At 42.9% G+C, this 14,165-nt stretch overlaps 1 protein-coding gene across 2 annotated transcripts in view; it reads left to right on the forward strand.

Moving 5' to 3' along the window:
- ARMC4 (armadillo repeat containing 4) overlaps window positions 1-14,165 on the forward strand; it is a 181,739-nt gene that overhangs the window by 100,776 nt on the left and 66,798 nt on the right. For both annotated transcript variants that reach the window (XM_019531524.1, XM_019531533.1), the window contains one exon: window positions 7,963-8,077. In XM_019531524.1, coding sequence (XP_019387069.1) covers window positions 7,963-8,077 — 115 coding nt within the window. The remainder of the gene's footprint in view (window positions 1-7,962; window positions 8,078-14,165) is intronic.

Here is a 14,165-nt window from a genome sequence, read left to right on the forward strand (position 1 = left end):
AGTCGGGGCTTTTTTTTTCAGAAAGCTGGGAACTGGGGCAGGCAGGGCAGCCATTGCTAGGGCTGGGAGAGCGGGCGGGGGATGGGCCTGCATGATTTAGAGATTCGGCAGCAGCTGAATTTCTGAATTAGAGTCGGCTGAATTGATTTGGGACAGTGATTCGAATTACTGAATCGAGTCACTGTCCCCTGAATCAGCCGAATCCTAATCTGAAGTGAATATTAGCTGCTTCACAGAGGCCTAATAGCCACTTGTCCTCTGGCCACAAACTACTACTCCTGGCCAGACCCAGAACTCTGGGCAACAAAAAGGTAGTATGCAGCCATTTTTACAGCATTGCATGTCTTAGCTCCACTTAAGGCAGTTCAGTCCAAACTCAGAATTTGGGCCATGGATTGTGGACTCTGTAGACTTTTATATTCTAAAGTTTTTAGACTGAAACACCAGACACCAGTAAAATGCAATGAGATGTACATTTTAATTTTGTTTAGGTCTATGACTGGCCTTTTTTACATTAGATCCTGTATTGTAATCTTGTAAATGTTTGTATTTCAAGGAAGTACTTAAATATTTTAATTTTACAAATCTTAAACAATAAGACTTTTGGTATCAGCTAAATACTGTATTTGAACTTTTATGAGATTCCTTTCAGCTTCCAAGTAAAATGTTAGGCTATTTTTATTAAAGGACCCTTGTCATTTATAAGCCCCTTGAGTGGTTGCTTAGTAGACGTTTCACTATAGTTTAATTTTGTCTTCATAATGTCAACAAATTATTGTAAAATGCATTATTTAAGTGACTGTAACCACATGGGTGACTAATATTCTTGCTATGAATGAATACAGAGTTGGATTGCCAACCAAAGTAAATGTTCAAGTATGCATGCTTGTATTGATTGCAGTAAGTAGCTTTATTACAGCATCCTGCTAGTGATGTTATAGTTAAGGATGAAAAGAAATTTATATACAAAACACTTGTACCAGCCAGTCATAACATTATCTAAAAATGATCCAATTAGAGTTGAAGTTTTTGTGCTTAACAAATCTAGCCTGCCTTTTGTTTGTTTTTTTATTTTTTGTAAAGAAAATAAAATAGGTATATTTCTGTACTGGAAAAAAACTAGAAATTGAAAATACAGTTAAATCAGTGTCCTAGTCAGTTAATTTTAAGTACGCCCTTTGCTGTTAATAAGATGCATGAGTTTGAATAGAAGTGCTCTCAGGTGCTCTTAGTTTGATTATCCAATGAAACCACAGAAAAATGAAAACAGGATGAGAATGACGTTTAATACATGTATGTTTAATAATTGGTGAATGTCTCAGAATAAACTCTCAACAAGAGAAAATGTTAAAGGCTTTTGCTCCATATATAATGTATCATATGTATTATGACTAACTAGAAATTTCCCACTGTGAAAATATGGGGGCATTGTTGACTCTATTAGTACTTTTTTTTCCTTGATAGATCCAGTGTAAGCTTGGGAGAGAACTTAGGACTGATGAGCATAGGGAAAACATATTTTGTTTAATCCATTCATCTCTTCTCCAATCTCAATTTGTTTTCATGAATTTTAATCTTATTGTGGATCAGAGCCTTAAACGTGTCCCCTGGGACAGATCCGGAGGTGTGCAGTAATCCAGTCACATCCCTTTGTTTGATTTTTGGTCCACCAAAAGTTTAAAACCAAATGCCTGGCAGTAGCAGCATCATTTCTATTCAGGCAGCAGTGAGGGAGTCGCTTGATTTCATGGCTCTTTATAGTCTACTGGCTAATTACCTGTCAAAAATGACATATTTCTGGCAGTGTTTACTGTGGCGAAGTGGGACTCCCTGCCTGGAGACAGTGCTAGGTTCCCCACTTGCCTTTGGGCAAACCACTCACCTGTAACAGGGGGCCTGCTTGGGGCCAATCCAACTATGTGGCCCACCCACCTGTTCTTGGGTCAACCACCCACTTTCTTACCTGCCACGCCTTGGTCTTAATTGATTAATTAATAGATGTAATTAGGTGGGAGGCTGCCCATTTTCTGCCCTGCTGCTAGGGGGCGCTATCTGAAGCTCCATTCCTCCCCTACACTGCAGCCCAAGCCTCATAGATGACATCATGATGTTCTCATATGTGCCAGTCCCCCAGAATCCTGCTGTAGGACCCCCACCTGAGTTCCTCCCTTCAGGTGGACTCTGCCACCATCATAAATATCTCCCTGCCACTGGTTCCCCTTCAGGTGTGGTCCCCTCACTGGGACCTTCGGCTCACACTAGCCCCAGCCTACCACCAGGCCAGTTGGGACCCCAGGCCCCTGGCTCTTGGGCGTCACTCTTGGTGGGCCTACTTGCCCTTCTGACCCTCCTGGTCCTGGCTCCCTCATGGGCCAGTCAGGGGAAGCTCTGGCAGGCCCTGATGTATGACCCATAATCTTATCCCAGGGTCCCCCTCTCTGGGTCCTCCTCCACGGACATGGGGAGCTGGAGTTAACCTTACACTACGACTGGGGCCTTAGGATCTCACAGGGGACTCTCAGGCGACTCCCCCACCGGGCAGCAGTTCTTGGTACTACCACTGGTGTTATATTTGACCCAAACTCTGCCTCCCGCATTGGAGGACTTACTGGGGTCAGGACTCAGCTCTGTCTCTCACTGGCTGAGCCCCCTCTCCCTTCATAGGGCTCCACGCACTGCTCCCCCTCACACTGGGGGCTCCACACTGCTTGTAACGCCCCCTTTACTCGGCGTCTCGGGACATCCCTCCACAGGTAGGCTCAGGTAGCCATAGCCGCACCTCTCCTACCCTCTCCACTCCCACCCTGCCTGCTGCCTGCAGCCTCCCCCTCCCTGCTGGCTATTGTTGGGGCAGGGTGGCAGGAGAGCGCCACCACCATGACCTCCCTCCCCCGCTTCCCTCCCTTCCTTCCCTGTTGCCTGGCCCTGACAACAGCTGCCACCATGACCCGCCTGTGTCCACCTGGACCCACACAACCTCCCTCCCTGCTGCCTCCCCCTCTCTGCCAGCTGTTGCCAGGGACTCCTTCTCGCTCCCCTCCTTCCCTCCTTCCTTTCCCACTGCCCAGCCCCAACAACAGCTGCCACAATGACCCCCCCTTTGTCTCCCCCTGCCCTGCTCCCCTCCCTCCCTGCTCACTGCATCCCCCTCACTGCTGGCTGTTCTGGAGGGCTGCAGGGAAGGGTGGGGAGGGAGGCGCCACCACTGTAACTCTCCCCCCTTCACCCTCAGGCAGGGAGGCATGGGGAAGCTGCCGTGCTCAGGTGGCCAGGGGTATGTTCGCCACCACCACAAACTTCCCCAGCAGTGGCTCAAACTTGGGCCCCCGCAGCCAATCACCACCTGCCCTCTCAGTGGCACATGCTCAGTTGGCCAAAAGCGTTACAGACAGACAGACACACAGGCAGACAAACTAACCCATTTATTATATTAGAATCATGTTTTTTCTAAACTCTCCATTCCACGGGTGTTAATGACCCTGCCTCCTTGGTAATGGCCTTAATGTTTCGCTACCCAAGCTATTCTTTCTTCTGCAATTCTGCTTTCTGTTAGATGCTCCCAGTAGCGTAGCTCCTGTTTCACAGCCCTGCACACTGTTTTTGACTTCAGCTAAAAACATTACCTCAGGTGTGGAAAAACTTTGAGTAAAACATTGGATGCATTGCCAAGACACTCACAAAGGGTAGATTTTATTTTATGGCTCTGAAAACGAGTTGTACATTTAATTCCAATGCCTGCAGGACCAATGACAGAACATCCTTTGGTTACTTTTTTGCCTTATTTTTTATATATATAATATATAATTAGCAAATTAATGTACATTCCATAAAGTTGTATTTACTTTTACTTAGATCTTAAACTGTATAATATAGCCCTAAGCCTGTAGCAAATTAGTAAAGCTTCTAGGTTCTTTTAAACTGGGGAAAAATGTGTTGATGATGCACCACCCCATCTGCACCCCCCATTTCAAAATCCTAAATTCGCCCATGTGTGCTAAGCATTTCTGTTGCCATGACTCAACAGTTCTCAGGCTTTGTTCCATCTGGTTCTTGTTTGGTTATTCCATGGCAGATCCTTTTGGTAACTGTGGGGTGGACTCTATCCTCAGTTACACAATTTTAACAGTGACTTCAGTGGAAGTTTTATTTGCGAACAGGAGTTGGCCTTATATTTGTTAAAGCAGCCGCACAAAAATAAGCCATTTGTACACAGAAGAGTAAAGACAGACAATATAGCAAACATGTCCTCGATCAGGAAATACAACAAATATAATTTGTTCCATTTTTTTAATGTTATACAAGTCATGCATTATTTTAAAATGGTATGTGGTATGCCAAACTCCTCTCAGAGTATGCAGATATACTTGCAGCATTCCACCTATCTGTGGAATGCCTCTATAGCTGAAAGGCACTGAATACAAGGAGAAAAACTGTTGATAGAAGAGAGCAAGTCAAGGTGACTGGAGCCTGAGAGGCTAAGAAAGGAAAATAATATACAAGTTGGAGATTGCAGTGCAACGTCTGGTGGGCGAGGAAGAGTAGGTGAGGAAGTGAGATACCATAAATAAAATTCGTATATAGTATAAAAGAAGAGAAATGTATAAATGAGAGAGATGGAGACAGCAGAAGATGGAAAAAAAACCCTTTCTCACTGGAAACAGGGCTTCAACTTTACTTACAGGCATGAAATCCTGATTCCAGAAAAGCCATGCTGGCATTGAGAAGTAGCAGGTGCTTCAAGGAGGGATGATTTTGTAGTTAAACCATCAGACTGACATTCAGAAGACCTGGTCTTGGCTTTTCTAAAAATTTTGTTAGTGATTGTTACAAGCCTTGACTCTCTATAGCCTCTCTTTTAGATGTGCCGGTACTTCAATTTACATTGTCCATGTCAGAACAGTAATGCTCAACAGATATAGTGGAAGCTCAGCCCTCCAGCAGAATTCCTCAGCAGTTTTACCCCTTCCACGGTTCTGAGAAAATAGGTAAGAGGAGTGAATAAGTGTGAAAAGGAAAACAATCACCAGACTATGCCTTAAAGCAATAGTTAGTACTCTGGTCTGCTTTTTTCATAGGGAACTCAAAAAGTTTATGGCATAAGAGCAGGCTCTGCCTTAAATGGGGAGTCCATCAGGGAGCTGAGAACCAAAAGTTTGTCTCCTCTCAAGGCTGCTCCCTGCTGAACTGCTGGCACCCCTCTTGTAAAGTCATTCTCCAAGCTTGACATGGCTCACATCTCTAGCAGGTCAAAGCTGCTTCCTGCTAAATTCTATTTCATATTCTTGCATTTAAGTAGCATTATGTAACCGCACTTGTATGCACAGTTTGGATTGTATTTCCACTTGCAACAGAACAGGACTGTCGTATATGCATACCCATTTCCATGCAAGTGCCCTATATGCATACCTGCCACAAGTAAAACCTGTGGTGGTATGTAGTCGTAGTTACTGCTGCATTTTAGCTAGTGAGTAGGTGAGGGTGTGCCCAGAGCAGTGATTACAGTACTTTGCTAGGAAACACACATTCAAGGATCATCTGGGTGAGTGGAGCCTAGAACCTGTATCACCTGCTCTTTGGGCAAGTGTTCGAGCCATTAGGACAGTGATTTTCAACCAGGGTGCTGGTTGGAGTGCCTTGATTGAAACTAATAATGTTGAGAACCACTGCACTAGGGAAATGAGCTAAAAGGAGGAAGGACACCCTGGCCCCCTTCTTCAGTGTTGAACATTTAAAACTGTAGTTTTTCTTTAACAAAAGTTTTGAAATTTACCCAGTGTTATGCGCATGCCCAGGCAAATCTAGTTTGCTTAGGTGGTTGCCCAGATTTCTGAGCACAGTCAAAAAAGAAGCTCAGGGTAATTGTAGCTACATATATTACGAACTGTATGTAAGTAATTGCTATTACCCAGCTATGTAAGTGCCACTTAGATGCATAAAGATGAAATTGGACTTAGCCCTTGGCCTCCTCAGCTGGTATCTCTTTTTAACTCTTGTGCTGAGATGCATGTGCTCCACCACAGTGGATTGGGCAAATCACTTAATAGCTGTGTACCCCAATGTACTCAATTAAATTAAGATTTTTTTTTTTTTTTGCTTCCTTTATAAATGTTTAGGAACCCTTGTTTGGGTTTGTGTTGAGGCAGTGCTTCCCAGGGGGGTGTCATCCAAAAAGCTGAGTCAGCCTTAAGATTGTTCTCTGCAGTGCAGGAAATGAGCTCAGTGCATACCCTGTCTCATGATTGTATGGGTAGTAAGGATTAGATCCTTCATATTTAGCCGCTCGGGGGAGGCGTTGCTCAATAACAACTGTTCTGGGTGATTAAGATGAGAGACAGAAAGATTCACAGGCCCTTTATTCATTCTAGTAACAGGGTATTTTCTCATGGTCTTTTTGGAAATTACAGGAAAATAATATTGGAATATTAAAAAGATTTTTTTTTAGATTTTACAAACTGCCTTTACAGTCTTTGTTACTATCTGGACCAGTAATTTAGATGCATATATATAGCTGCATGGTGTATTATTGTTCTGTTATGGCTTATTGTGCTGCTCCTGATGTGAACTCTGACTTCTTTCTTTCTTTTTTTCTCTGTTGACTGATAACTTTTGGCAGCTGATATATTTGACAATGAGTGTGCACTTCAGACTACTTTATACTCAGTAGATCTCATAAACAACAACTCATTTAATGTGTTTGGTTGTCCTCTGTTCTATGGAAAAGTTGGGATTTTGAAAACAAATTATATGACTAGGTTGCATCAATTTCTTGTAAGGCCCTTCATTTCTTTAGGCAGAGTTTATGTCCTAAGTCATTTTTTCTGCTTCAGATAATCATATGATTATATACAGAATGGATTTCATACTTAGTTAAAAAAAATATCCTGGCACATTTTATGTAATAAACACAAATTATATGTTGTTATTTGATTTTACAAGAGTAAGCCTGTACTTTATTTTATTTCTGTAATATTGTATTCACAATTAAAGATGTGGACTAACTGCATATAATTAAACTCTTACTTTTGAGGTTAGAAATCAAAGTTTGCCTGATTTTCTTTATCTTCATCTCATCTGCTTTGAGTTTAACATATCTTTCTGAACAAAGCCATGTTTGTAAAGGATATTAAGTTTTGTTTGGCCTTCCTCTCCATTTAAAGTACTCAGTGGACCCTAATGTGAAGTTATGATCCCGTAGGCTGATTGATATATAAACATAAGACAGATGGTGTAGAGATGACTCTGATGATAATTCATTTTTCAGCTAGTCATGAAGATACTTTGATTACAGTATGTTTAAGTAATTATAACACAGTATTCAATGTTAGTCTTGTTGGTGGGGAACACATGGAAAACAAGTTACACGTTATTCATGCCCAACAAAGGATGCACTGTGGTGTGACCATTTTAATTCCTAATGCTAGATTGGAAACATAGGAGTTTAAAATATGTCATACAGTAAGGTAAATACATTAAACATAGACTGAATAAAAGTTAAGTACATAGTTTTTGGCATAAATATTTGTTTTTGAAAGTATTTGTTACTATATGAAAGAAACCAGTATGTTTGAATTTGGGTTTCGCTTTGCATGAAGCTCATTAAAAAGTCACATGGCTTGTTTTTAAGTTTACATGAATCCTGGATGTAATGCCATTTGCTTTATGTTTCTTAAGTAAAACATTTCAAGTCAAAGTGCTGAGAAGACAGTAACCTGCACTCATAAGCTTTAGTTAGAAACAGATTTCATTCTAAACAATTTGTGTATAACCATCTAGTGATAGTGAGTGATATTTACTTAAAATGTTGAAAACACTAAGTCAGTAGCACTTAAGTAAAACAACACTGTATATTAAATGAGTTTGTACCAGTATTTCTTGACATGGCCTTCCAAACAGTTATACAATATAAAATTGCATGGTCTATTTTGTAATTAATTTTGATTTTTATGTTTGTTTTTGTAATAGGATAATTGACCGTTTAGATGGAGTCCGTTTGTTATGGTCCTTGTTGAAAAATCCTCATCCAGATGTTCAAGCAAGTGCAGCCTGGGCTATTTGTCCTTGCATTGAAAATGCTAAGGTGAGAACTTATTTAATATAATGCAATAAATCATATATCATAAGTAATCACATTTTTAAAAATTTTGTATGATTTTCAATAATAGTTTATAACTTGTTAATAATTTTCTTCTTTGCAGTATTCTTTTCGTCCCTGCAAATAATTTTATTTATTTATTTATTTTTAAAGCACAACTATAAGCATTCATTTCATGTTTATTCTAGCGTTCTGGTTGCTCTCTACTGCACTTTCTCCATTTGTTAAATGTTGTGTTTTAATAATGTAACCAGAACTCAGCACACTGTTTCCCAAAAGCACCCTGAATGGTGCCAGTCTGACAATACTGGAAACAGAAGCCTTCTATTAGCAGACTGTGAACAGAACAGATAGTGGCACTCTACCATATGTACCTCAACATGTTCTCAAGGGATCACCGTTTGAGTTGAGAGCATATTTCAGATTTGATGCCAATGAAATCCTTAGACTTTGCACAGATTGCCAACAAAAATGCCAGTTGGGAATGGTGGTTCTTGTGCGGTAGTCAGCTGTGCATGAAGTACAAGATTATTAATTCATTTTATGTTGGCTGCCAAGCAGAGATAAAATGGAAAATATTTTCTGTTCCTGATCGAGGGTAGATTAGAATGAACGACCTACCATAAAGTGAATGTGAAAATTTATGTTTTTATTACAAGTTCTCTAAAATATCCAGCAATCTTGTGTCACTGATGTTTGTAAGAATGCTTTAATAATTTCTTCCATTTCTAATTACTGCCTCTATTAATGCAAGCTTTGTTTCTCCTTTCTACGTTATTGCTGATATAAATCCTTTGCCTAGTGTTTCAGAATCTTACCTTATGAAGGGATAAAATTCTCTGACAGGTACTAATGCCCTGATCTCTCACCAAAGCCAAAATTTCCTTTAAGAAAATCAACATTTTAGAAGAGCAACAATTTCTATGAATTTTCTGGTTTTTAATTTTTGTATGTATGCAGCATGAAACAACTGAGTGAAAGTTTTCCCTTAATCTTGTTACATGATCTAATATTTTTCCACCCTGATTTCTGTAGAACACATACCTTTTTTAAAAAGTAGCCAAATTATTTTGAGTTGCACCCCTCACTTTTTTAATGAACACGTTTTCCTCAGCAGTTTTATATTAATTAATAATAGGCCTTAAATATTTATTTTCTTTTGAGAAACTGAGGCATATGTCTTTGTCTTGAACAGTTGCCACTTGTACATCTTTCTGTTTTAGATAGCCAAGACTTATTAGACCATCTGGTACCTTGAGCTAGACTGCCAGAGCATCCCTGGAATTCCTTCTTAGATGTTTTTCTTAGGGGCCATGAAATAATTATTGGGCGTGTCTACACATGCAGATCCTCTGGGGTGGGTTTACTCTAAAGTAGGGGCAGGCAAAATATGGCCCATGGGCTGGATACAGCCTGCCAGGCCATTCAATCCAGCCCACGGGGCCCCTAAAAAATTTAGAAAATTAATATTTATCTGCCCTGGCTGCCTGTCAAAGCTGACAGGAGACAGGGGCAGTAGGACCATGGGGAAGCTGGCGGCAGAACTAAGCAGCCACAACAGCAAGTCTGGCCTGGCCCTGCCTGCCCCTCCCCACCATCCCGCCTCCTCTACCCCAAGCCCCAGCCAGAAGCCTCTGCCTAGTTCCTGCCTCCCTGCGCCGAGGGAAATATAGATAAGAAGGAGGTGGGGAGGGAGGCAGGGGAGGACTATGGGCAACCACCCCAGTCCTCAGAGTCAGCCAGACTGGCTCCTGTGGTCCTGACACTGCAGCTGGGAACCACATGGTACTGGATTGGCTGGCCAGACAGCTGGTAGTGGGGAGGTGCGCAGCAAAATGGCTCCAGCAGGTGGGAGGAATGGGCACACTGAGTGCAGCAACAGCTGATTGGGAGAACAGGGCCCATGCCAGTGCACTGGGGTGAGCACCGGCAGAGCCCAGAGTGGAGTGGCAGGAACACAGGTAGCGGGCTGCCAGGGGCTCTGTGGAGCTGGGATGCACTGGTCAAGCAGGGAGAGGAGAATAGACAAGGTATCAAATTGGCTAAACATATCCCTGGTTCCCTCAAGCCTCTCCCACAGACCCTGCAAGCACCCCTGATTGCACCAGAGCCTCCTGGATGCCAGTAACACTCTGCAGATGGCACTTATCTTCCAGCCCCCTGATCTCTCCCATGGGTTGTATCTTCCCCTCACTCCACCCATGAATTGGTCCTTCCCCCACCTCACCCCTCATGGGTCGTTCCTGTCCCCCGCAACCTACCCACAGGTCACACCTGCCCTTTTACCCCACCTGCAGGTTGCATCTGTCCTCTCATCCCTTGACAGAGCCCCAAACCTCACAGCCTGCTTGTCTCCTCACCTCCCCAATTAACGCCCCCATCCTGATTTAACTGATATTGGGCAGCTGTTTTGAACTGTTTTAATGTCCTCCTAATGCCCCCAAATGTCTGTACTTAACCTGAGTCTTAATACCAATATAATGTTTTCAGTGAATGTTATTTTGTGAAAAACTTGAGACATTTTAAATAGAGAAAATAGGTAGCATTGATTAGGCCTCTCATATCTGAAAGCTAAAATAGTTTAATCACATGGTGTTAATCACTACATTTCCATATCACTAAACTACTAGTCCTTGCATATCACTAAACTACTAGTCTTGAATGATTCCAGACAGACTTAAGGACCAGATAGAGAGCAAAGCTGTTGTAAGAGTCATTGACCTGATTCAGCTGGTAGAACCGTGTGAGAAAATTTGCAGATCACCTGCTATTTTAAAAGTGAGCATTAAGTTAATCTGTAATGCTGACGTGTAATGTGTGTGCGCGCGCGTGTGGATTTACATATACTTATATGTATATATACACACATGCACACATATTTATCAGAAGTAGAGAAATACATATATATATTTCTTTATTCAAAATATATTTCTTAATATATATATATTTCTTTATTCAAAAGACCTATTCGAAATATACATGTTTCTTTTTCAAAAAGTAAAAACCACTATTTGTAAGCATATTGGTAATGATGAAGGTTCAACATGTCAAAGTTTCCACAAGGACTAGTGCACAGTCCTGCACTTAGGATGGAAGAATCCCATGCACTGCTACAGCCTGGGGACTGACTGGGTAAGCAGCAGCTCTGCAGAAAAGGACCTGGCGGTTACAGTGGACAATCAGATGGGCATGAGTCAGGAGTGTGCCTTTGTTGCCAAGGGCTAGGGACAGACATTCAAAAAGCCTGAGCCTGAATTGATTCAATTTTTGCAGGTTGGTCTAACCTGGCTAGGCTAAATCAGTTTGTAACTGTGCAGACATCCCCTCTGGACTGAAAGAATGCAGGCACATGCCTGCAGTGGCTCAGGTTAGAAGCTGGGGAGTGCTAGAGCGGCCCTCTATTTGTGCCATAGTGCTGAGCTGAGGAGGGCGTGGCCAGGTCTCAGCAGGATGCTCTTGACAACAGTGCATTTATCAGCTCTGTTATCAGCATTTAGCACCCCATCAGAAAACAAAGCCTCACTCATTAGTTCAAGCTCTTCTTAAACAGCTTTTTCCAAAGGAAGGCATGTAGGAACGTTACCAGCTGACCTGTTGATTAGCTACAAAAAGCCCTAAGTGGATACTGTCCTATCTCCCTTACATAGACACCTCTCAGCATTAGCTAGCATAACACATGGTGGCTTTGGTCCATGCTGGGGGAGAGAGGAGGAAGGAATCCCTGCTTAAGCCGTGAGTGGTGAGGGGTGGGGGATGGGGGTGTGGGGAAGCCAGCAGACCCTGCTGTGCCTGCAAGTCACTGCTGGAGCTCCAGCCAGGGAGCAGAGGGGAGGGGCCAGCCCTGCTGTGTAACAGAGCCCCACCCAGCCCAGACAGCATGCCTGAATGCTGGGGGAATCTTAACTTAAACTTAGACCTGGCTTGGGTCCCTGCCAGTGGGACAGGGAGGGGGGAATTAAAGCCCCTCCTGGGCAGACCCCCACCCCTGCCTGTTCCTGCCTGTCCCTGCTCCAGCTGGGGAACAGAGGGGAGGAACCAGCCCTGCTGGACTGGAACAGAGAGATCACGCCAGGGTGCTGGGGGACTCTGGTTTAAGTTAAACCAGGAAGGGGTGTAACTCAGGTGGTACTCAGATAAGGTACTCCCTCTCCAGTTGAAGGGATTTAGCGAGTGCCAGTGCACTGTGGAGAGGGGTAGCCACTCCCCTCCTATCCCCTATAGAGTAGAGCTGAGACCAGTTGCAATTTAACCACGTATGGTTTTAATAGGAAAAGAACTGGGTTAGGATATGACACACATGTGGGGTGGCAATGGGTGCAGGAGAGCAAGAGGGGATTCAGTAAAGTTATGTACACATATACATCTAGCAGAGGTAAATCAACAACAAAGCTTCAGATGCAGGATTTCACAAAATTGGAGGCGCAGGTTCAAAAAGTTTGAAGTGATAGAACCCCTGCACGCTGAGCTCCTGGCCTGCCTGCCAGGGGTCGGATGCCTGACCCACTGCCTGCATGCCGCTCCGTCCCTCTGACTAGCTTTCACCAGCTCTTTGGGACTCCCCTTCTTCATCTCTCATTGTCCTATTCTGTCCCGGGGCCAGGTGTGTTGCCCCTTTTATCCTCCCCAGGTGGCTGGCAGGACAAATCAGGCAATATGAGCGGTGAGTCTACTCTCAGGTCTGGTTTCTCTACCTTGCCCGTGGTTGAGATGGGGCAAGCTTTCTCCTTTTCCAGTGCCTGATGGGTGGGGAAAAGGAAATACCCCCCACCAATCATTTTTGAACTTTTCAAAACCCCTGAGCCAAGCTGTCACAGGGGTCTGGGACAGACATTGCATAAACTGGTGTGACCCAAGTCAGTTAAATCTGATACTACATTCAACCAGATTCATCTCAAAATGTTTTCAGCCATTTTCAAATTGGTTTATGTGCACTGAACATCTGTTACAGGTTTAAACCAGTTTCTGATCACTTAAACCAGTTTATATGTAATGTCTGTCCCTAGCCAAGAAGGCTAACAGTATAGTGGGCTGCATTATTTGAAGTGTTGCCAGCAGACTGAGGGAATTAATTATTCCACTTTATTCTGCAAGGTGAGGCCACATCTGGAGTACTGTATCCAGTTTTGTCCCCCTCCCCCCTGTCCCCCCACTATAGAAAGGATGTGGACAAGTTGGAGAGAGTTCAGCAGAGGGCAGCCAAAATGGTTAGAGGGCTGGGGCACATGACATCTGAGGAGAGGCTGAGTGAACTGTGTTTATTTAGTTTGGAGAAGAGAAGATTGAAAATATAGATGCCTTTAACTACCTGAAGGGGGATTCCAAAGAGGATGAAGCTGAACTGTTTTCAGTGGCGACGGATGACAGAACAAGGAGCAGTGGTCTCAAGTTTCAGCACTGGACGTTTAGCTTGGATATTAGAAAATACTTTCTCACTAGGAGGGTGGTGAAGCACTGGAACAAGTTACCTAGAGAGGTGGTGGAATCTCCATCCTTGGCAGTTTTTAAGGCCCAGCTTGACAAAGCCCTGGTTGTAATAAACTAGTTAGGGATGGTCCTACTTTGAGCAGGAGGTTGAACTAGATGACCTCCTGAGGTCTCTTCCAACCCTAATTTTCTATGATTCTTTGAAAGTATAAGGTTACTGTCCAAGAAACACAAATAATCATGAAAAATTGCTAAGAAAAGTCCATTCTGTTCTGTTGAAATTGGAACATCAACATTTTGGTAATGATGTTACTTCTAAAATATTGATGCTCTTCTCCCAGTATAGAGCAATCCAAACAGGAATATGCAGAGAAATGCTGAAAATATTTTATTCTATTATTAAATTCACTCTGGTGAAAGAGATCAGAGTCCTTCGTGATAATTAAAGGAACACCATCAATTTGATTTTTTTTAATCAATTACATTTAAAAAGATATCCTGGCAAACTTTAACTAGTGTGACTTGAGATGAGAAGAAAAAGTTATAGGGTTTTTTTTTCATAGTTTCATAGTTTCTAGGGTCGGAAGGGACCTGAGCCGATCAACTAGTCCGACCCCCTGCCATGGCAGGAAAGAATACTGGGGTCAAA

The sequence above is a fragment of the Crocodylus porosus genome, unplaced genomic scaffold, assembly GCF_001723895.1.
Source record: "Crocodylus porosus isolate Cpor-Errol unplaced genomic scaffold, CroPor_comp1, whole genome shotgun sequence".
Taxonomy (NCBI): domain Eukaryota; kingdom Metazoa; phylum Chordata; order Crocodylia; family Crocodylidae; genus Crocodylus; species Crocodylus porosus.